The sequence below is a fragment of the Sphaeramia orbicularis genome, chromosome 12 (genome assembly GCF_902148855.1).
Source record: "Sphaeramia orbicularis chromosome 12, fSphaOr1.1, whole genome shotgun sequence".
Lineage (NCBI taxonomy): Eukaryota > Metazoa > Chordata > Actinopteri > Kurtiformes > Apogonidae > Sphaeramia > Sphaeramia orbicularis.
Window position 1 is genome coordinate 38834628 of NC_043968.1, and position 21077 is coordinate 38855704.

The 21077-nt window shown below is 40.5% G+C and overlaps 1 protein-coding gene across 8 annotated transcripts in view; it reads right to left on the bottom strand.

Annotated features, from left to right (window-relative positions):
* ppp1r12a (protein phosphatase 1, regulatory subunit 12A) overlaps positions 1-21077 on the bottom strand; it is a 58296-nt gene that overhangs the window by 16278 nt on the left and 20941 nt on the right. For 3 of the 8 annotated variants that reach the window (XM_030149224.1, XM_030149222.1, XM_030149221.1), the window contains exons 2-17: positions 20674-20804; positions 16365-16483; positions 10146-10305; positions 8863-9007; positions 8704-8778; positions 8520-8611; positions 8199-8356; positions 7981-8102; positions 6414-6521; positions 5534-5758; positions 4703-4794; positions 4329-4445; positions 3413-3565; positions 2244-2408; positions 1919-2089; positions 178-268 (exon numbers count right to left, since the gene is read on the bottom strand). In XM_030149224.1, coding sequence (XP_030005084.1) covers positions 178-268; positions 1919-2089; positions 2244-2408; positions 3413-3565; positions 4329-4445; positions 4703-4794; positions 5534-5758; positions 6414-6521; positions 7981-8102; positions 8199-8356; positions 8520-8611; positions 8704-8778; positions 8863-9007; positions 10146-10305; positions 16365-16483; positions 20674-20804 — 2124 coding nt within the window. The remainder of the gene's footprint in view (positions 1-177; positions 269-1918; positions 2090-2243; positions 2409-3412; positions 3566-4328; positions 4446-4702; positions 4795-5533; positions 5759-6413; positions 6522-7980; positions 8103-8198; positions 8357-8519; positions 8612-8703; positions 8779-8862; positions 9008-10145; positions 10306-16364; positions 16484-20673; positions 20805-21077) is intronic. The other 5 variants (XM_030149228.1, XM_030149225.1, XM_030149226.1 and 2 more) reach the window with 4 other exon arrangements.

Here is a 21077-nt window from a genome sequence, read left to right on the forward strand (position 1 = left end):
ACCACGACTGGTTGTAACAATAAAACTGTAATCCAAACCAGATGCATATTTAGGTCAGTATTTATCAACATTTGGTCTTGATGAGAGGCTCACATCACTCTCATTCTACTTGCTGGATGTGTGCAAAAATGATTTGTGTTTCAGTAGGGCGGAAGAATAAATTTAATAGTAACTAACCTGGGTGGATCTCCTCGACTGTCGAGCCTGTCTGGAGCGAGCTTTCCTCTGGGACTCTGACTCCTCATCGCGTACTGGCGTCAGATATGACCTTCAACACACAAACAATGAAGCTTATATATTCAGATCTGAGGAGGGGTCATTGTTGGCATGGACAAAATATTACAATGCTGAATCAGGAATAATTTTTTTTGCCAGTGGGTTAAAGTGAGAAAATTTGCCTTTCCCTTCACCCTGTGACTACTGCTGATGGTAGATGGGACCTTAATAAAACGACTGGTGAAGCTGAGCACTGTATCTGAGGACTGGTGTGGAAATGCAACAGGTACCACTTACTGAAATTAATAAAGCTCTGGAAGAATTCAGATAATGCTGGAATTTTTTTTTTTGTTTACTCTATAAAGTACTGCTACCCTTTCTCCAATGAGCCCAAAATGTCATTTAGAGTATTCACAGAAAACATTAACTAGGCAACAAAACAAAAATAACAGATCAGACAATGATGGGATAAAATATACAGATATTAGATTATTTAAAAAAAAAAAAACACAAAAAAAACTGGTATACGCCACAGTCATCCTGTTTTATGGTTTCCTCTGCTTTAGCAGGCTGTGTACTGGTCCCTAGATCAGACCTCATGCAAAGCAAAATTCACATATTGCATACATATAACATACAATATTTTAATTGGGTGCTTTATGTGACTGCTAATAAAAAAAAAACAAAAAAAAAAAACATAAGTAGCTTGGCTTTGTTTGATGGCTTCTTGATCACAGTCCAAAGGTTTTCCTTTAAGATCTGGAATTTTGGAGTGGATTTTGATTTTTTGAAGAACTCTATGAGAATAAAGCAGGATGTTCCTGGACAATATCAACGCTCATCTTTCCTCGAATACCTATAAAAGATAACTTCCAGCTCTGTAGTAAGACATGTTAAAAGTACTTGAGGCTTCCTGCTCTGCTAAAAGTTCAGGTTTGAATTCCAATGTCTTCAAGAGGGGGACATTAAACTAACGGTGTAAAACAGGATTTCAACATCTATGTTTAGGTTTATGTTATAAAAGTATCAGCTTCTACAAATAACAGAGTTCTGGAAAGGGATGAGCTATTCTACCACTTTTTCTCAGTACAAGCATGCCTCTGTTGGCCACACAGAAGTATGGACGTATTTAGTACAAAGAGGAGCCTTGGCCGTCAGGAAAATGCAGCTTCTGCCCATCTTCCTTATAAGGACAACTTGTTGGAGCAGTCTGGGATCTGAAACAGCCCTGCCCCACTCCCACTATGACAGGTGGCTTATTTCAGCACTGCAACAGGAAGACATGCACTCGACCCCACTCAAATACACACACGTGCAAACACATGCTTTCTGTGACAAAGTGTCACATGCTCCCTCTCACAGACACACACAGATGAATCCTCTCTCTGTGTGCTCTGAACACACACACCCAGTTCTCAAACAGAGGAAGAACCCCAGGATCACTGTGTGATGTGTGACTGTGAAGCTGCTTAAAAAGACATTAGAAATAAAAAGCCAAGCTATGTGACCTTCAAACTTTTTTAAAGAAAAGTCAATAAATCCTGTCCGCTGTCCAAAAAAAAAAAAAAAAATTAATAAAAAAAATCAAGAAAATCTATCAACCTATGACATGCAGTGCTAGAAAGTCTGTGAGAAAAAGGTGGGAATACTTCATATATGTGTGTAATACACCTGTCTACTCTACAGGGACAGTGTGGGTTACCTGCGTCTTTCTGAGCCAGTAACAGTGCCAGTGGTGGTAGTGGTAGATATGGCGCTCGTGGTAGTGGTAGATGTGGTGGTCGTAGTGGAGCCAGTGTTTATAGTGGGGATGACTGCAGCAGACTCCTTCTCCTTCTCTTTTTCCCTCTCTGTACTCTCCTCTGACCAGTACCTGTTTATGCAACAGCGAGTCACAGAAGCTCAATATTCTTAGCCTCATAATGTCCATATCCTACTACATTACAGAAACTAGTGGGCCATCTATAAGCTGCGTAGAACAACGCGTTTCATATGAGGTCTGGATGCAAGCAATGCTGTACACTTACCTGCTGGTGAGACTGGTGGAGCCAGTGCGGGTAGAGGAGGAGCCCAGGCTGGAGAACAGGCCCCGATGGCCTGTGGGCGAGGTAACAGATGAGGAGGTGGTGGTGGTCATGGAGGAGGAGGTGGTTGAGGAGCTCAAGTCCTCTTGTCTTCTTCCAAAGGAGCCACTGTGGGACAAATTGCCAAAGCTAAAAATAGAGCACTTTCACCATTGAGTGGGACACAAGTGGGGCTGTTTGATTGGTGAAAGATCTGTTACTGTGACAGTTATATGAAAATGCTGTAGCAACGTTGCACACATATCCATTTTATTGTAGTTTATCGTTCTTCTCTAATTAAGTATTTATTTCAGTGGAGCCTTGGCTGCCTATCATAACTGTAAACCAAGTATGCCTACAGGCACAAATAAACTAAAGTGAACCCAATTTGATTCTGTTGATTTGACTGGCAGCATTCTTTTTGGATAGTATTCAAACATTGTTACTAGTACTGCCAACTACACGTTTCACTCTTCTCATTTATCTGTAAGAAAACTGACACCTGGCATCTAAAAATGCCTCACACAGGTACAGTTAATACAGTTAACCGTTAAATCCTGCAGGAAATCGAAGACAACGGAAATAAAAGTGAGCAAAGGTAAACTAGGGTGGTGAGGCACTTCTTTTATATTTTTTCCCATTCAAACACTGGAAAATACTACACCCTTTTGTGTGTTCTGTACAATGAAAAATGCAGTGTTAATTCTGAGGATTTTTTTTAAACACACATTCATAGGATGCAATCTAACTCCTTCTCTCAATAGCAAATTACAGAAAAAAGGAGACCTATTTTCAGTAAGAGTCAATGGTGTTTCACCTACTGTAAACAGTAATCATAGTTTTGCAATTCTTGGTAAAAGAATAACCTTAACTCTGTCTGAGATTTGGTCAGTTTATGAGTGCCCTCAGAAAAAAAAAAAAATCAGCATTTCAAGATTTTGGCAAAAAACTCAAGACCAAACTGTAAGCAGGACTCCTGCCAGAGGCTCACATCAACATAAACATGAAACACATGTATTATCAATATTAATTTTACATTAAGTGTAACCAGGGGAACCAGTCACTTGAGACAGACCGTCAAAGAGGACAGGTGGGTACAGAGGGGGTGATCCCCCTGTGAGGCATGTGTGTACCTGCGGTAAATGCTGTAAGACTGGTAGTGGGAGGCGGGTGGCTGCCAGGGTTTAGTATTACAGGTGTTAGGGTCCAAGCTGGAGGTGGACGAAGACTTGGCTGGCACGTCCCGCGTGCTGCCGCTCCGCCCTAGTGCTAGCGTATGGGACGTGCTGGTGTGTTGGCAGGCGGGTGGGCGAGAGAGCCATGTTAGCGGTGGAGGCGCACACACACAGATACAGTATAAGAGACACACACATACAGATTTAACACTATAGCTTTGACATTCTACTGGCGCATTTGCATCATATGGGACAAGTTACTGGGATGACTGAATAGTTGAAAGCAGCAACAGACTTACATGTTTTACATAAAGATTTTTGTTTACTTCATTAAAACTGTCCTCATTTATGGCAACTTGGATAAATTCAGAAAGCAATTTTCCAAGTTGTAACTCTAACTTGGAAAGCAAAGTAATCCAAGAAGGAATATCACATCCAGTACTTTCCCATATGACATGAATGCTGCTAAAGTCCAAGTCTAGGTTTTGTACCAGGAAAACCCCATGAGAATTTCAATGTATTTGAACGTCAGACATGTATTCGGGCTTGTTAAAATGTCTGAGTAATGCACTGAAGGCTGCTGGCACAATAACCTGACAGGACAGGTACAGTCATGCAACACACTGTGGCAGTGATAGAGAAAAGCGTTGGGGTTGATTTGCATGGCTTTTTCAGTAGCTGCACTGTATGTTCATACATATCTAGCACAAACAAAAAATTTCAGTTGATAAACAATACAGTCTACACAGTGTTATTATTCATAAACCACTGCAAGTCAACCTTTGATGTGGATAAATACATCAGGTCAGATGGAGCAGAGATCTGATGACAAGATGGCCAGACAGATGGAATCTGTACTGCATCATGGGCTAACCTGCGTTGATAGCTGGAGGTTCGGTTGGTGGAGGTACTTCCTTCAGAGTTCTTCAGGTCATCATCCCACCGTCGCCGAGTGTAAGAGCCACTACGTATCAGAGTGGCAGTAGAGTCCCTGAGGAACCACAAGCTACAATAGTACCCCAAGTTTCCATAAACACATCCTGACATCGCTAAGTTGTACATGTGTTCTTTCTCATTCTAATTTTACCTAAGAGTCCTAATTGTAACCTCTATGAAATCTACCCAAGGAAAATTGCTAAAAGCTGCACACAACATGCAGAGCATTGAGGACAGTTGCCTGCAACACACAGCAGTGGGCAGCAAGGGCCGCTCATGCTAATGCAGAGCCATTTGACTCTAGGGCTTCACCTGTTTTCCTTCTCATCGATGTCTGAAGTACTGGCCAGTCTCCTGGGGATAGTGGGAGCCACATAGGCAAGCCGGGTTCCTTTATCTTTTTCCTAGAGTATAGAAAGAAACAGAGCCAAAGTAAATAACATTTATGTAAGAGACTATATCATTTAAAAAGGTTAGCTAAATTTTTATTTATTTTACAGTACTTAATATTGTTTATCCCATGAGTATGCTGGTTTGGTGGTTTTTGCCTTCCTTGAAATACAGTTAATGTGCTTCATGGAATTTGGGAACACTTTATTTCCCGTAAAGTAGCTCAGAGTAAGCTTGTCTACAGGGGCAGCAATGTGCAACACTACACACTCTTAGCTTAGCAATGCACATAGTAAATGTAAAAAGTAACCAACTCCCAGTACAAAAGACATTCCAGCACAAACTTTATCAACACTCCAGCATTTGCAAGTGTTTCATATTGAACCTTAAATTCAAGACTGATCAGCAGTGTACCCTGTCTTCGCATACAGCACACCTACATGGTGGGTAGTAGCAACTCCTATTGTGGACTGATTAAGAGACCACATTATTTCTCAACCTCATCCATAAAAATAATTACAGCTGTTTTAGATGGAACAGTAATGGAAACCTCTTAGGGCATGGATAGCAAATTGTGGCAGCAGCTTCTAATGACACAGCACATCCTAGTTTATTGGCTCTACGTTTACATTTTTAACTATTTTTCAGCAACCTTTCAAATGTTTGGAAAGTTTGTGAAGTTAAATCTCCAATTTTTTGGAAGCTACTGTCCTGGACAATAAAAATAAAGGACAGAACTTCATCACTGCTGACCTTGTCTTTGTCTTTGTTGTCCAGGGAGGAGGACAGGCGAGGGCTTGAGGCTGAGCGCATAACCCCAGTTGTGTCCTTCTCCCTCTGAGCCTCCTTGGTAGCTGTGATCTCTGCTAACGCCCCATAGCTGCCAGTCTTTCTCAAACCTAGACGCCATGATGCTGGAGACTCATCCTTTCTCTCCTCCTCCACTTTACTTGAAACCTTTCCAGCAGGCTGACTGACCTGAGAGGGAGGATGTGACACCGGTTTAATAAAACACACTCACTCATTTACAAGCATGAAGAAGATGTTAATGAGATATTTAGTTGTCTTGGTGAGTAACACAAAAGTAAATTGGGTCAAAACAGTGGTCAAACATGGATTAATCTCCAGGAGCTGCAATTTTAGGTTTAAACATATAGAGGCAGAGAAGAGACATGCCTGTTAAAAGGTAAAAATCACAAATACACACACCTGTAACTGACACTAACAGAACACTGGACCCAGAGAACATGCTGTTCCCTGAAGACGATTACCTTTATTTAAATAAATAATAATAATTAAAAAAAAAAGGATCACCCAATTCTGCTGGGATTTTAGGGTCAAACGTATGGTTTACACAAGGTCTGGCCAAAGACACTTTCAACAGGTAACAAGCTACTACACAAATACAGAAGCAACATAACATAAAACACAAGGTGAGAGCACAATTAGCACAGTGCATTTGTTGAATATAAGTGAAAACAACACCATGTAGGGTTGATGAGTGAAAGTCAGCAAAAGGCAGGTTCAACCATCATCACCTGGGTCAGGCCACGGTGGTTATGGGGTGTTAAGTCTTAGTGTACAAGGTGCATGTAGGATGAGAGAACAACTTTGGTGCACACCAATGCCTCACCATAAGTTTTTTGGGCACAAGAGAAATGCCAGTTTTGCGCAAGCCTTGACGCCACAATGCAGGACAGCCTGGCTCCGCCACAGGCATGAGGGGAGTAATACAATCAAACTAAAGCCAACCAAGACAAGAGCCCAGGATGACAAAAACGCAGTGAGGAGGGGGAGGGCAGGGAGGAAAACAGAGGTTGAGACAGAGAAAAAGCCAGAATAAGACAGAAGCAGTACAGAAGCAGTAGCAAAAGAAACACACTTTATGGTAAGGAAAGAGTTTCTCAGGCCTAGCCACACACACAATGCTTACTGCCAACCAGGGGAACTACCATTGTTGGGCTCAGTTGGACAGATCCAACAAACATCTGGTAGTGTCAAAACTGGACGTTGTTAATGTTTTGCTCACTCTTGTTAGACAGAAGACATTGTGATGTGTGAACACTAGGCTGAAAAAGGACTGGAACAAGAAGACCTTTGAGAAAAGAGTAGAAACATTCAGAATATTCCCTCTGGATCAGGGAACACTATTTGACAGACCTTGATTTAAGGGTGCACTTTCATAAAAAGATTGAATCTAAGAAAAGACACAGTACATTCAGAGGGTCTGCACTGCCTATGTGAAGGTGTGTCTAGGCTTACAGGCTTCTTAATATTCTAGGTTTTAATGCTTTGGGTTTTAAATGAATCATAGATGCAGCAACACTAAGCTTCTAAGGTAGTTTTTTTAAATCATTGTTTTTTCATCACACATTAAGTATCTCAATCATTGGACTTGTAAGAAACATGCCTCTAGAGTCTGAACAAATATATTTGATTTGAACTGCTTAGCTGCATTTTGACAGCAGAGGGCAGCAGACTCAAAAGGGGACAACACTATCACACCAGTACTGTGTTTTTAAACCAATCCACTTCTAGTCTTCTAGCTTCCTTATGCTGAGTCAAATGGTCTAATAGTAAAGTGTTAGTATGGCCAGAATTTGGCACCAATCAACCCCACTGCCCACCCTGCTGCTGTGTTTGTTAATCACCACCCTTGACTTGTCATTATTCCCATTCCAGGGCCTCAGTGACATTTGTTAGCATTGTGTGCTCACTGTACAGTAACACGAAGAGCATATTACACCCAGAAACAACCATGTGTATGGTCACCTATGTGGAACACAAACTTATGTACATAAACCACCAGAATCTTTGGTCGGCTGTGGAATGGGCTGTGTTTTCAGAGGGGAGAAAAACAAATTTTACTGATCTCGAGACACGATCAGGCACCGACATGTTTCTGTAAAGGGAAGTTTCCTGGGCTTCATGCAAAAACAGAGGAGAAGCTCCTGCTCAAAGTAGTTTAAGGGTGGAATAGCAGCATGATTACATCATGGTTGTGCTGCATCTCCTAGGCCTTTTAAAACCAATCAAGAAATTAAATGCCTGTTGCAGGTCTTTAATGCCAGTAATGGAGCAGCTTTCTGAAATTTTCTATCCAAACTAATTTTCAGGGAATGTTGCTACAGGCACATGTATTTGTTGCTAAAAGTTGTTAAATGATGTGATGCCTAGTGGTTAAAAAGACCAGGGCGTACCTTCTTTACCGGTGAAGAGGGAGATGTCACCTGGTTGGTTGGACTGGTTGGAGAAGACACTGTGATGGTGGATGGGGTCGGTGTCGTGCTGTTGCTCACCGATGCTGAAGGCTTGCTCTTTTCTGGAGAGATTAGAAAGAAAAAAAAATGTGAGGGAGTTGTTAAAGGAAATGTTATGTTGATACCACACAGCAAGTTTAAAATAGGACACACAGTACCTGCTTCAGTCTCTGACTCTGAATCTTCTTCCTCCTCTTCTTCACTTGAGCAGCTTGATTCGTCCTTCTTCCCCTCCTCTTCTTCATCCACCTTCTCCGGTTCTAAGGTCTCAATGCGTGGGGCAGTTTTCTCTGGCTCCAGAAGTAGCGTTTCTTTACTGTAACACATACATATTCACTTAGCACAAGTATAGAATTATTAATAACTGCTAGAGAGAATAAATGACCGAGAATATCAATTAATAAGTAGTTTAGTCATACCAGTGCCTATCAGTAATTTGACTATTTTTGTTGATTATTTGTCACAGCTATGCCATTTACCTCTTCAGTGGTTTTAGTGATTGGTTGTTGTCCCCTGTGGTTGTCGTTTCAATCAAAGGAGATTTCTTAACAACTTTCTTGTCACTCATCAGCTGGAGTTAAAAAAAATAATTAAAAATTAGCCATCAGCAATGATAACTGGATGAGAGAGACTATCCATCATTTTTCTGTGCAGATGACTTACCAGATTTTGTTTCTTTTGTAATTCTTCCAAGTATCCTAGAACATCTTCGTCTGCTACATCAAAAGCTGTCTGGCCCTGAGGGCAACAAATCACAGTCTCTAAAACACCAATAACAAAGTGGAATACATATAACTGTATGACTTATGACTCATATCTTACCATTTTATTAATAAGGTCCATGTCACACAGATGCTCTACCAGTATCCTACACGCCTCCTCTTTGCCCCAGTGTGCTGCTGCATGTAGAGGAGTCCAGCCATCATAGTCCTTAATATTTACATCATACCCTGCTTGAATTAAAAGCCTGTACAAGAGAGAAGGAAACAAAGGTTTCTGTCAGAATTAGCAATCTCTCTTAAAGATGGGGTTCTCAAAAGTAATATTTCTTTTGATTGCACTGAGTGACAGCAGTGAACCCCGGCTCTGTCTATATGCCAACATCTGTCCGATCAAGCAAGACAGTCTACCTTAAAAATCTTAGTCATCCTTTAGCACAAAAAGTTGGCTAATGCACAGTGTTTTAACCAATTAAGCTGCCACATGAAGAAAAAACATTTAGATCCTCCTTTTGTGTACATTATGCCGCGTTTCCACTACGTGGTATCAGCTCGACTCGACCTTTTTGCTTTTCCATTACGAAAAAGGACCTGGAATCTGGTACCTGGTACTAGTTTTTTGGTATCATCTCCACCGAGGTTCCAAGACTGGGGACCAGATACTAAAACGTGACATGTAAACACTGCAGACCACTGACTGGTCAGAAACCAGATGCGGAAGTTGACAGTAAATATAGCAGTAGGTTAATCCACATGATGACAGCCCGCAAAACTGCACCATTGTTTGTCGAGGAGGTTCAGACGTAAAAATTCAACGTGAGCTTGACGAGACAACATGCAACGAACGAGTTTATCAGCAACTCTCTGAGCAGACAACACGGAAGTAACGTGCCGCATTGCTATGACGTCCAGGTACTGTAAAGTTGGTAGTATCCTGTAATGGGAATGGTCTCCAGGAATAGGACCTGGTACCCAAGTCGAGCTGAGCCGAGCTGGTTCCACGTCATGAAATGCAGCATAAGTGACAGTAAACTTTAAGATCTTGAGTTGTCTATGGTGGTAGAATTTGCTGACTGTCTTCCATGAGCAGATGGAGATGCAGTTCCACTTCTTATCCTAAAGCAGTGTGGCTGTCTAACAGCCCACAGAGACAATGTCAGAGCAATGCACTGACAAAATGCAGGAAGCAAGATATGTTTGGCATTCGCAAAGATCAAACCAGAAGCTAGATGTCACTTCTGTCTTGATTATAAGCACCATTCAATGTAATTTTACTGAAAGGCTTTATATAAATAATTCCCAAATGAAAATAAGTGATTAATACCAAAAGACATTCAATTTACAGTACAGTACAGTATTATGTATTAAATCAAGTCCATGGCTTACTTTAAAACCTCGACGTATCCCTTCGCAGCTGCGACATGGAGTGCCGTTCCTCCAGACTTGGCGTGTCGGATGTCCTGGATCTGGCCACTGTTAAGCCACTGCCGGGCGTCCCTCAGCATGATCCGCTCCTCCTCTTTTCGAGCTGCTTCGATATCCACCCCTGGTGAGACAGACAGGGCTGATACTGTCAAAAGGGCAATGGAGGATTACCTACTACTTGGGAAGAAGCTGCCAGATGTAACACTAAACTAACAGACATGGGAATAGATAAATGAAATATTTAATGAGTGTGATTATGATTAAATGTCAAGGCAACACATGGCAATGTAAGGGTAATCGCTAATGTTTTGTGAAAACATCATGCAATAAGTAGTTGGTATAAGTTAGTAGAGTACACACAGCAACAACAAATACTTCTCATGTAGCCTTGTAATTCTATTAAGCCAGGCTTCAGCGTTATTTATTGTGGTTAAGAGACAAAAAAAAAAAAGAGACATGCACTTAATAATCTGGAAAACTCTTTTACATTAGATAAGTTGCTCAAGCACTTACTCTCCATCAGTGAAGGGTATTGTGCCAAGAATCTGTCAATCTGACCATCACATGGTGGGTACTAACATACAGACTTCATCTTTCAGGGGGACAATATGTGGAAACTACAGTATATGCAGCGGTGAAAACGGGCCTGTATTGTCTTGTTGACACCTGGCTGGAACATGAGAAGGAGTGAAATGCACTGCTGCATGGGTCGCTGACTCGTCAGCTGAGCGTTAACTGTGTTGAACTACATAAACAGTCACTCAAAAAGTGCTCTGGGGTAGGAGCCAAGACTTTAGCTGATCTTATAGGCTTTATTCTACACTCAAGGATACATCACTCAGCTCCTGACACCCTAGAATGATCAAGATTGCCTCAAGTTTTTAGGTCACTGAAAAAGTACAACTGTGTAAGCAGAAAAGTGCAGGCAGAGGAGAACTGTACCTAAAAGTTTAGCAACTGCAAGATGGAGCACAGTACATACGGATATGTGTTATGTGAAAGAAAAGCCTTAAGGATTTCTGAATTCTGCTATTCTATAAGTCTGACAACTTGTCAGGGAGGCAAGGATACATGAATAAATAACTCCATCTACTACCCAGCATATGACATGATATCTGTAATAATCAGCTTGAATAAAATGGGACATGTTTCTATTCAGAGCCCAAGTAAGCTACAGCATGAAGAACTGAGACAAAATGGGAGGCAAATGGAAGATGACTGAGCATCTAAGTTTAGCTTTTGAAAACAAGAAACTTGACAGTCAAATAATAACATTCCATGGAAGAACGTGAAAAATCACCATAATGCTTTACTTGTATGAAACTGATTTTAAGACCTTGATGATAGAACAACCATTTATTTGTTTGATGTCTTATATCACTGTAGTGTACGCCATCAAATACTGCTGTCTCTTTATGTACAGCAAGAATAAACAGTAGCAGGTTATTGTATGGTCACTTTATACTTGGGTAAAAAGAAAAAAAGGAAGGCATAAGTAACGTAACACAAAGTGCAACTGAAAAATACTATACAACACAGATAAGCCTCATTAGGGCAGAGCACTTAATATAGGGAAAGGGAGCTAGCCAGGTAGGGCGACATCCTGTGATCTCTTGGGTAGTAGCCTACACAGTGTCTATAAAAAGCAGGGAGACTAATGGCCTTTAAGTAGGACTACTGAACCAGAGATGAGTGGAGGAGCTGGCAGCAGTTCAAAGTTGAGTTTTTACAAGAGAACAGCACATCTTCTACCTGAGCATTGAGTAGATAAAGAGAAAATCCAATAGACCAAAAAAGGACTGAACTCCCACTTTACCTCACTGACAACAGACTCATGGTATGTCTGTTGAGGCCAACATGAAACATGCAGTGCATAATATAGTCCTACACTTGTGTAAGCACAAGGACTCTAACAGACACTATTGTTCAGGGTTTCTGCAGGTTTCAACATGTTAAATCTAAGAATTTTTAAGGCTAGAATGAATACAAATTAAGAAGTATTCACATCCAGTAGACCAGACTTATACAAGGTGATGGCAGATATTGGCTAGTAGCCTTCCATAGTGGTTTCCTGGTTTTCTCACTTGCAACTTGATAGAGTTTGCTACTGCTGTAGCAGACCATATTTGACCTGTCATCTGTATGGATTGCACCCCACGGTTGGGGACACATGTGCACCATGGATTAATTTGAAGTTTAATCATCACAGTGTCAAATATAGTTTTATTTCCTTCACTTGCAGCTGTGAGGGAAGAAATCTATTAGGGGCGACTTAAATTCATTCGCCTGCTATTCCTGCACTGTTTATGTAGCATAACATGTAAGGTAGACAGCAAGAGTGCACAGCACTGCCAAATTCTCCAATTCAACCAAGTGCAATGAAAAAAAAAATCACTGACTTTCCAATTTGTTCATGGCTTTGCACAAATAATTTTACAGTTTTTCCTGTTGCACACATCCTATCCCTCTACATTTAATAAAAATCAACCCATTAGTTTTGGTGGGATCCTGCTGAGACTGACAGACATGCTGATTGACTACATCACCTCTGCCCTCAGTAATATAAGATACAATCTAATGAGGATGGTTTTACTCACGTTGTCAAGGATTTGCTAACGTAATCAAGGATTCTATTGGGTTTCTTTAAGTGTCTTTAGCGACATCAGAACTAAAAGTGTTAAACCAGTTCACTTTAACTTCCAGAACCTTGTACTGAGTGTTTTGCAGCCACTGTTAAGTCACAATGTCTGACTCTGAATTGCATTCAGCTGTTGGTTTTGTGTGAGTATCGGTCCGAGCACTGGGAGTGGGTCCACAGTCATTGTGTTATGTGACCTACAGCTGTATTTACAGTCACTGGTCAGATTCCATTGGACGCAACCTGGACATGATTCTGTGTCTCAACATGAAAACTTGAAAAAGTGGTTTCAGTAGCATCAAAGTGTGTCAGGTGATCTATACTCATACTAAGTATGTTGATTTGGACCAGGAGACAGCTGGAGAATTAAAGTGAGTATTTTCAAATTATGCCCCCCCCCACTTTTGGCTCCTGCAGCTTTATGACAAGTAACGCTCCAGACGCTTTAAGTCCTCTGTTTGAGATTAATTGATTTTAGACATTTTATAAACCAAATGACTCTCCTGTCTTCATACTAACTGAGGCACCAGTGACAGGCCAGGAGTTACAACCACTATTGAGGCCGTCACTGTCTAGGGACAACCACAGGCCTGCATGAGCTGACAGAGAAATGAGTGTGGCAGAGCTGTCCAGTCACTCAAACTGGGTCACAGAGAGCATCTCACTGTTGTTCCTGCTGAGGAGACAACATGGCCACTTACTAACAAGTTTAACCCCATGACTGGTGTCTCTTTGAGAAGAGAAAATCACATTAGAAACATACAGAAGCATTACACAACAGCCAGTTGCATAATGCTGCCTGCTACCTCTGGCACACAGAACTAAGCTGTGTATTATCTACATCTGTCCTGAGGCCAGGATCACTGCAAATTAATTCTTTAGTTAACTTTTATCTTTGAAAGTTATGTCCAGAATACGTAAAGTCTGCATAATCATGATATATTCAGTGGTCAGTCTATGAGCATGCTGACATACATTTGGCTCTACATCTGTCAGTAATGGATCTTAGGGGAAGTAATGTGCGGATGCTATGACCTGCAAAACAAACCAGCAAAACAAAACCGACAGCTGTCTCAACTCAGAATGTTTCAGGTCTTGGTGGGAACAAGTTTTGCCAATGTTACATAATGTGTTTAAGGAGCACAAGATGAAAACAGCACTGCCTGTGTAATGATCACTACTTGCCAAGTACTTTTCAAATCCTTGGACAGTGAAACAGTCAAGAAACTGACAACAAACAGACAACCAAAAGCACTGGAAGCCAAAGCAGTTGGAAATTAAATATTTCATGGGTACTAAGCATCTCATTACCCTGTAAAAATTCTCACCACATATGAAAGGTGTGCTATACACTCTAAGACAAAGATTAGTGTCCATTTGTGCAGAAATGATAATGTTGCACTTCTTGCTGCCTACACACAACATGAGAATATAAAGCTTGCTTCAAGAGTGGCAGAAGGTGCTACAGAGAAGGGCAAGCCAGTCAAGTTTTATTAGTAAAAATGAGTTGAGGAGTAACTCTGTGGCCTAGGGGTAGTTAACATGTTTGTGCATGGCTTCGCACCATAGGGGAAGGCCTTTCATCGTCTCAAGAATGCCCAAGCCAAAAATAGACAGACGCGACGTTTCGGTTTTGAAAAGTCACATGAGAGCTCACAACACAGCTGGATCGTTTTTCAATATTATGTAAGTTTTCCTCAAGCGGGCGAGTGAAAAACAGCAGGTGACTAACAGAATGAGAACTCAGATCCTATTTGACAACAAACTCATATATGCATGAAATACACATGGAGGCCCCACAAACGCCTACGTGTAGCTATTCACATGTTCATCCACATTTGCATCAAGATTGATGCTTACTCTCTCGCACGCCATCCCCAAGAAAAAACAAAGTGCTCATAAGTTGAAAATTTTTCTTTAATATAGTGTATGTAACTTGGAGTGTCTTACAAGAAAATTACAAATTAAGCTGTCACAATAGTAATTAATGGAAAATCTGCAGTTTTGTAGACAGGAAAATATCAAGTAGTATTTACTTCACAGAGATATTGTCAAAATGTAAATAATGTCGATCCAAAATAATACAAAAATGTCAACTTTCAAGCCAGATAACAACAAAACATCAACACACATAGCCTAAGCCTCCAGAAACCAGAGCAAGCTGGAGCAATACATTGTTTCATTGTAACCCACTTTTTAAGACATGAGAAACTGTGATTCAGATTATGGATTGTGAGTCTACCTCAAAAGATCATCTTGTATTCTTTTTGGCCACTACAACCTAGTGGCTAGTATCAGTAGCAAATGTTTCTACTTACCTCTAACCTACAAACAAGTCTCTTCAGTCTATTTGTCAATATCAATAATATTAATGCACATCACAAATTCTGCAGCTTTGTAAACAGACTGCATGGCATGTACTGAGCTCATCAAGCGATCCACAGTAGGACTGTGTTTCTGTCACAGTCTATATATTGAAATAATGACTAACAGACTTCAACAGTACATGTTACAGGCCGACTTAAGCTACCCATCTTCTAACTGAATACTCTGGTTTGGTTCAGCACACTGATCATGTTATTGTTGTGTTACCAACTTAGCAGCTGCTTGGGCTATAATACTTTTTCAGTCAGATGCACGCTCCTTAATACATTTACAGTTCACACACACACACACACACACACACACACACACACACACACACACACACACACACACACACACATCTATTTTGAGTTGCAAGTGCCACTGAAATGCACACTCTGGACCCTGTCACCACCTTCTCTTTGCTTTAAATTATGCAATCTGTCAGCCAGTCATATACTAGTGAAGATATATAATAAATTAAGGTTCTTTATTGTCCCCCATAGGCATATTCCTTGTCTGCATTTAGCCGATCCTATTGCCTTAAAGGGGATTCGGTTAAGAGAAGTGGGCTGCCACTGTGTAGTGCCCAGGGGCCAACCAGCATCACTCCAGTATCTTCATCAAATGAGCCAATAGATGAATTAATCTGGTGCTAACCACTGAGCCATCATGTCACACGAATCTCAATATTATTCAGTGCTACACATTATTACCTTTGTGACATTAAAATGGTATGATACTTTATCGTGAAGGTAATATTTTGTGATGTTGGAAAAGTGTTGATGAACTTGCAGTCCAATATAATAAGAGCAACTGCTTTTCCACTGACAGTTCACCTTGACCTGACTTTTTTTTGACTGTTTGATTGTTTGTTCCAAGGTTTTTGGAGATTTCCCATTCAGCATCATGATATGATTACACATTTACATGTACATATCAGTGTGGTGATAATTCTGAATCAATCTGTGATCAGAATGATTTTATACCACGTTTATCACTTTAGCCAACTTGGAACATCTGTGAGGTTAATGCTGAACACATAGTGGTATCTGATAGTAACTGTCAGATCCTGCTCTCATGTAATAGTAACATTGAAAAAAACGCAGTGATGAGTCGAGGCAATTCCAGTTACTGTCAGTGGAAAGGCAGAATTATTTACATCTATAGTGCTGTACCTTGTCGGTTAATCTCATTCTGCAGGAGCTCTTCCATTGCTTCTTCTTCAGCAATGTCCAGAGGGGTCTCACCCTCACTGTTCACAACTCCTACACTGGCACCCTGACTGATTAAATACCTGCAACAAAAACACAAATAAAATGTTAGATGAGTGACAACAATAACACTAACAACAATACTACAAATGATCCAGTTAAAGGAAATCTAGCCAATAAACAGTGTTAGGTCGAACTCTACGCCTTTGACAGGGTGAAAAGGAAATGAGGTAAAAGCAACTGTCATTTTGTTTTAACTGATGAGGAAACAGGTGAAGGACTTAAGCTGTGTAATGTTGCTTTTGGACCATGGCCAACACTGGTTGACAGTAGACAACAGTCTGCATCTCCTGTTTGGCCTGGCACATCATCATGACATCTCCAACAACTACTAACTAGGGGTGAAAAAATACAGATTTAATAGAAAGGGACTGTGGTCAGTAGAGAAGAGAGCATTCTCCTTCTTTCTCCTTTTGACTTAAGTTTCAACATATGCTTTAAAACAAAGGACAATATTTATATATTTAAAAAAGAAACACGTGCTGAAAACTCATATGGCACATTTGTCATACAGAGCGTTGACACAAAAGAGGGTATTTCTAGGTTGTGTAAACAGTGAACACAAGGCATCTAATAAAAGAAAGAGGAGTTTGGATGAGGAGTGGCACAAATCCAGACAGGTGGTGTGTGCCATGGACAAGCAGCGGCGCCTGACACTACACTACTGGCCGATTTCCAACCTATTCTGTTTTACAGGATGGAAATTCAAATAAGACATGAAATAACAATTACAGCTAAAAACCTGTCATTTCTATGAAATAACAGTGACCAGGTAAGGGTTTTACTAGGGCAGCTGAGACTGTTTTAACAGTCACTGAGTACTGTGTCAACTAGTTCATAAAACCTTTGAAAGAATAAAGGCAGAACAAGAACCTTACTGTTCTGCAAAACGTTTTGGGCTAAATCCACAGTGTGCATCTGTCAGTGTTTTTTATGACAATAGAGTGAATGTTTGTTAATAGAGATGATTTCAAGTCAAATAAATGGAGATCATATTTCTCAACAGTTTTTCTCTGCATGACCTTTCACAGTCAACTCATCCAAAATCATGAAAAAGCCAAAGCTGAGCCATAAAACCACTGTGAGACAACTAAAATAAGCACTTAACACTCATGATAGGTTTGAGTTAACCCTTTAGATTTTCTCACAACAGCATCTGAGACCCCTGCAATGATTCAAGACAGTTTTAACCATTCAACATCTTGATTTCAGCTGCTTCCAATTAAAGCTGCGGTGAGACTCAGGCCCTTCTCATTAACCCAACACAGCACTTGAAACCCTCTGAGTCCTTATGACTTCCCTTCAAAAAGGCAAGTGAATGACTGCAGCTACACTTTAAAGTTTTATATCTTCTTGATACGTTGGTGTTTCCACTCAGAGTTTTTTTTTAGGCTGGTTTGTCTAGGTTTGTGGCTTTGTGGTATAGAGCCCCACCGTGGGATTTCCAACCAACCCCACCATTACATGGCTGTGGTGACACCAGGGGCTTCAAGACACTGTCCTGCTTTGCAATTCCTGTTGACGTGAATGAGGATGCTGGGATTCAAACGGGCCCAGTGAGCGCTCACCACCCACATCAGATTGCTGGCTTTCTCTCTATGACATGATGTCTCCATTAGTCACCCATATCAGGCCAGCCACTTGACCTTTTCATTCATTATGTGGCAACAAAAAACTTCTTGTTTTCTGTAATACTAGTGCTGTGTTGATGTGGTGGCCAAGCAGCCAACTGAACAGACTGTCATAGTTTGGTAAGTTGACATCATTTGAAGAAACTGTCCAGATATCATAATAATGCAGGTAACATTCTTTATGTGTATGGAGATAGTATTCTACATGTGCATTTATCAAATTGCAAGAGGCAGAAATTTTCACAGTATCCAATTTGTACTTGAGTGAAATCTTACTACAGCAAGCGGCACTTGTTACATTTTGGGAAAACATCAATAGTGTGGATAAATCTGTGGCCAGGTTCCTGTAATGTAACACACAAGTAAAACAGGTCACAGCACACTCCCAATATGCTGAACAATGAGTACAACTAAGCTTCTTCAGCCCCCTTTAGCCTCTTTAAATATTCTCTGATAACATCTCTGTCTTGTGTTCTGCGTCCTATGAACAGTCTTCTTACCTGAAAAGGACTAGGGGCAAGAAAATACTAGTGTGCAACCCTAGAGCCTAATTCCAGATATAGTGGGTGACCCTGATCTCTCCATATTTGATTACATCACTTAACAATGTGTGCCTGAACTATATCAGATTGGCTGCTCCTGCTGCAAACAACATACAACAAGAATTGTGTACCACTGAGGATGTCTCCTCCCATATTAATTCTAGCAATAATTAGCAGTCAGCAAGGACTGACAATGGATTCACAGGTAATTAGTCAGAGCCATTGTATCATGACAGAAAATCTCATGACAACAAATAAAGTCACATCATGTAAAACTCAGCCATGATAGCCATCATTTGACTTTTGCTTGGAGGTTCCAAGTTTATAGCACCGGTTGGCCCTTTACAGAGCCACCTTATTAAGGCTCCTTCAGGAGGGAGATCTCAGGACTAAGTGTATTGCTAGCCATACTATGAAATATGGATCTAATAAACTTGGGTACTTCATACACACAGACAGTGCAATGATAACATTTACTGAATCTCAGGTGATGATAAAAGCAAATACACAAGGATTGGTGCACAATGTCTGTTGTAAACAATGAAAGTTAGTTATTGATTTCACCATTACAAATGATCTTTATACGCATGTACAAAATTGAGGGGAGAATGTGGACCTGGTCATGACTCTTTAAAACAGTCCAGCTTTGGATGCCAATTCTATAAAGAAAGGTTTTTTTTAGCTACATAAACTGTGTTGCATTGATCTTAATGGTATTTTGCGCTGAATTGCTATTGGTTATTAAGCAGAAGTAGGTCGTAGCAGTTGTCACAAATCTTAACATTCCAACTCTGTTCGAATTTTGCAGAAGCCCATCAGGTCACAAGATCGGGACATCAGCTGTCTATGAACCCCCTCGATATGTGACGTAAGATCACCATGTAGTAATGCACTTTCGCTGACTAATTAAGCTAAAGTTTGTCCACATGTTTATTAATACTTTTAATACATGCTGTGGATTCTATAAATGGCTCAAAAAGGCAAGTAGAATTCTCTGTTGGGCTAGTAAATCTAGAACCTTACCAATTAGACCTGGTAATGCAATAGCTGAAGAGTGAGCCATCTCTGTCCCAACAGAATGCAAATATGGATGTCTGAGTAAAAAAGCTACAGATTCTAAAATGTGGAATGCTTCATAGACATCTTCAACCCAACAGCACAGATGATCTATACAATCAGCACAATTTCAAAAAGGTTAGTCTCAGCAATTCAGTATCCAACCACATGTAACATACAGCCACAATCTCCCCTTCTGTTCCTAAGTTATGGTGTTGAATAATGGCCAGAAAAGTGTTTTTACAGAATACTATGATGTCACAGTGGAGATAACTTTGACCTTTTGGACATGAAAAATGACTTCACGTCATCATCTTATGCCATTAAATCTTTGTGTTAAATATTTTTAAAATTAGTGTATGATTTGAGTTGTAGATATCTGGAATTATTGCCATACCTCTCCTAACCAGTCAAACTGCAGCGTACATTTTGTGCATCTGTCCAAACTCGTACAACGCACCACAATGTAGTAGTAAAGACCAAGACTCTGATATAACTTAAAAACAAAAGGTATCAAGTGTAACATATATTGTATAATATATAGCAAAGTTATATTGAAAGAATGACTGCAGGGAATTATTTCCACCTTCCTGTCTTCCCTTAGAAACCGTTTTATTTTTGCAAAACGGAGGAGTATCACACTGAATAATGAACAGAAATCGATTTAGCAAAACATTATGTTGTTACAATGAAATGGCCTTTGAGATATGCAATATTATAATTTTATCCTGTCCCTATATTTTGTTATAATAAAAGTATGATTTCTTGTGTAACATCCACTTTGACAACCTTTGACCACCAAAATTCGTCAGTTCATCCTCAAGTCCAATGTTTGATGTTTCTATTAAATTTGAAGCAATTCCCTCATGATGTTGGAAAAATGTTGCGATTAAGTAAAGGGGTCAAGATAAGAGCACAAAAACATATGGCCACTGCTGTCACATACTTCTAGGAAAACTGGAAAAAAGGTATCTGAAAACGTACTCTGCAATGTCAAGGTATCCACAGGATGCTGCAGCGTGGAGGGGGATCCAGCCTTCATTGTCTGGCTGGTTGATGCTGGCTCCATGCTCCACCAGGAAGGTCACCATGTCAACATTGTCATCTATACATGCCTATTAGAGAGGGGAAGAGAGAGAACACTGGTAAGTCCAATGAAAGAAGTCAACAAGCATCACCCACCTAGATGTATGCCTGTTCATGTGTGCACATACATGCACACATACAAGCATATGCATTTAAGATCATACCAGTAGGATGAGCTATATTTACAAACAGCATGGAGAGAGCCTTGCACAGCCTCTGACAGATTGCCGCATGCATTCAGAATTGTTGGGGAATTTTGGCAGCCGTAGCGTTCCCAAAATGCCTCCACATAGCAGGGGTGC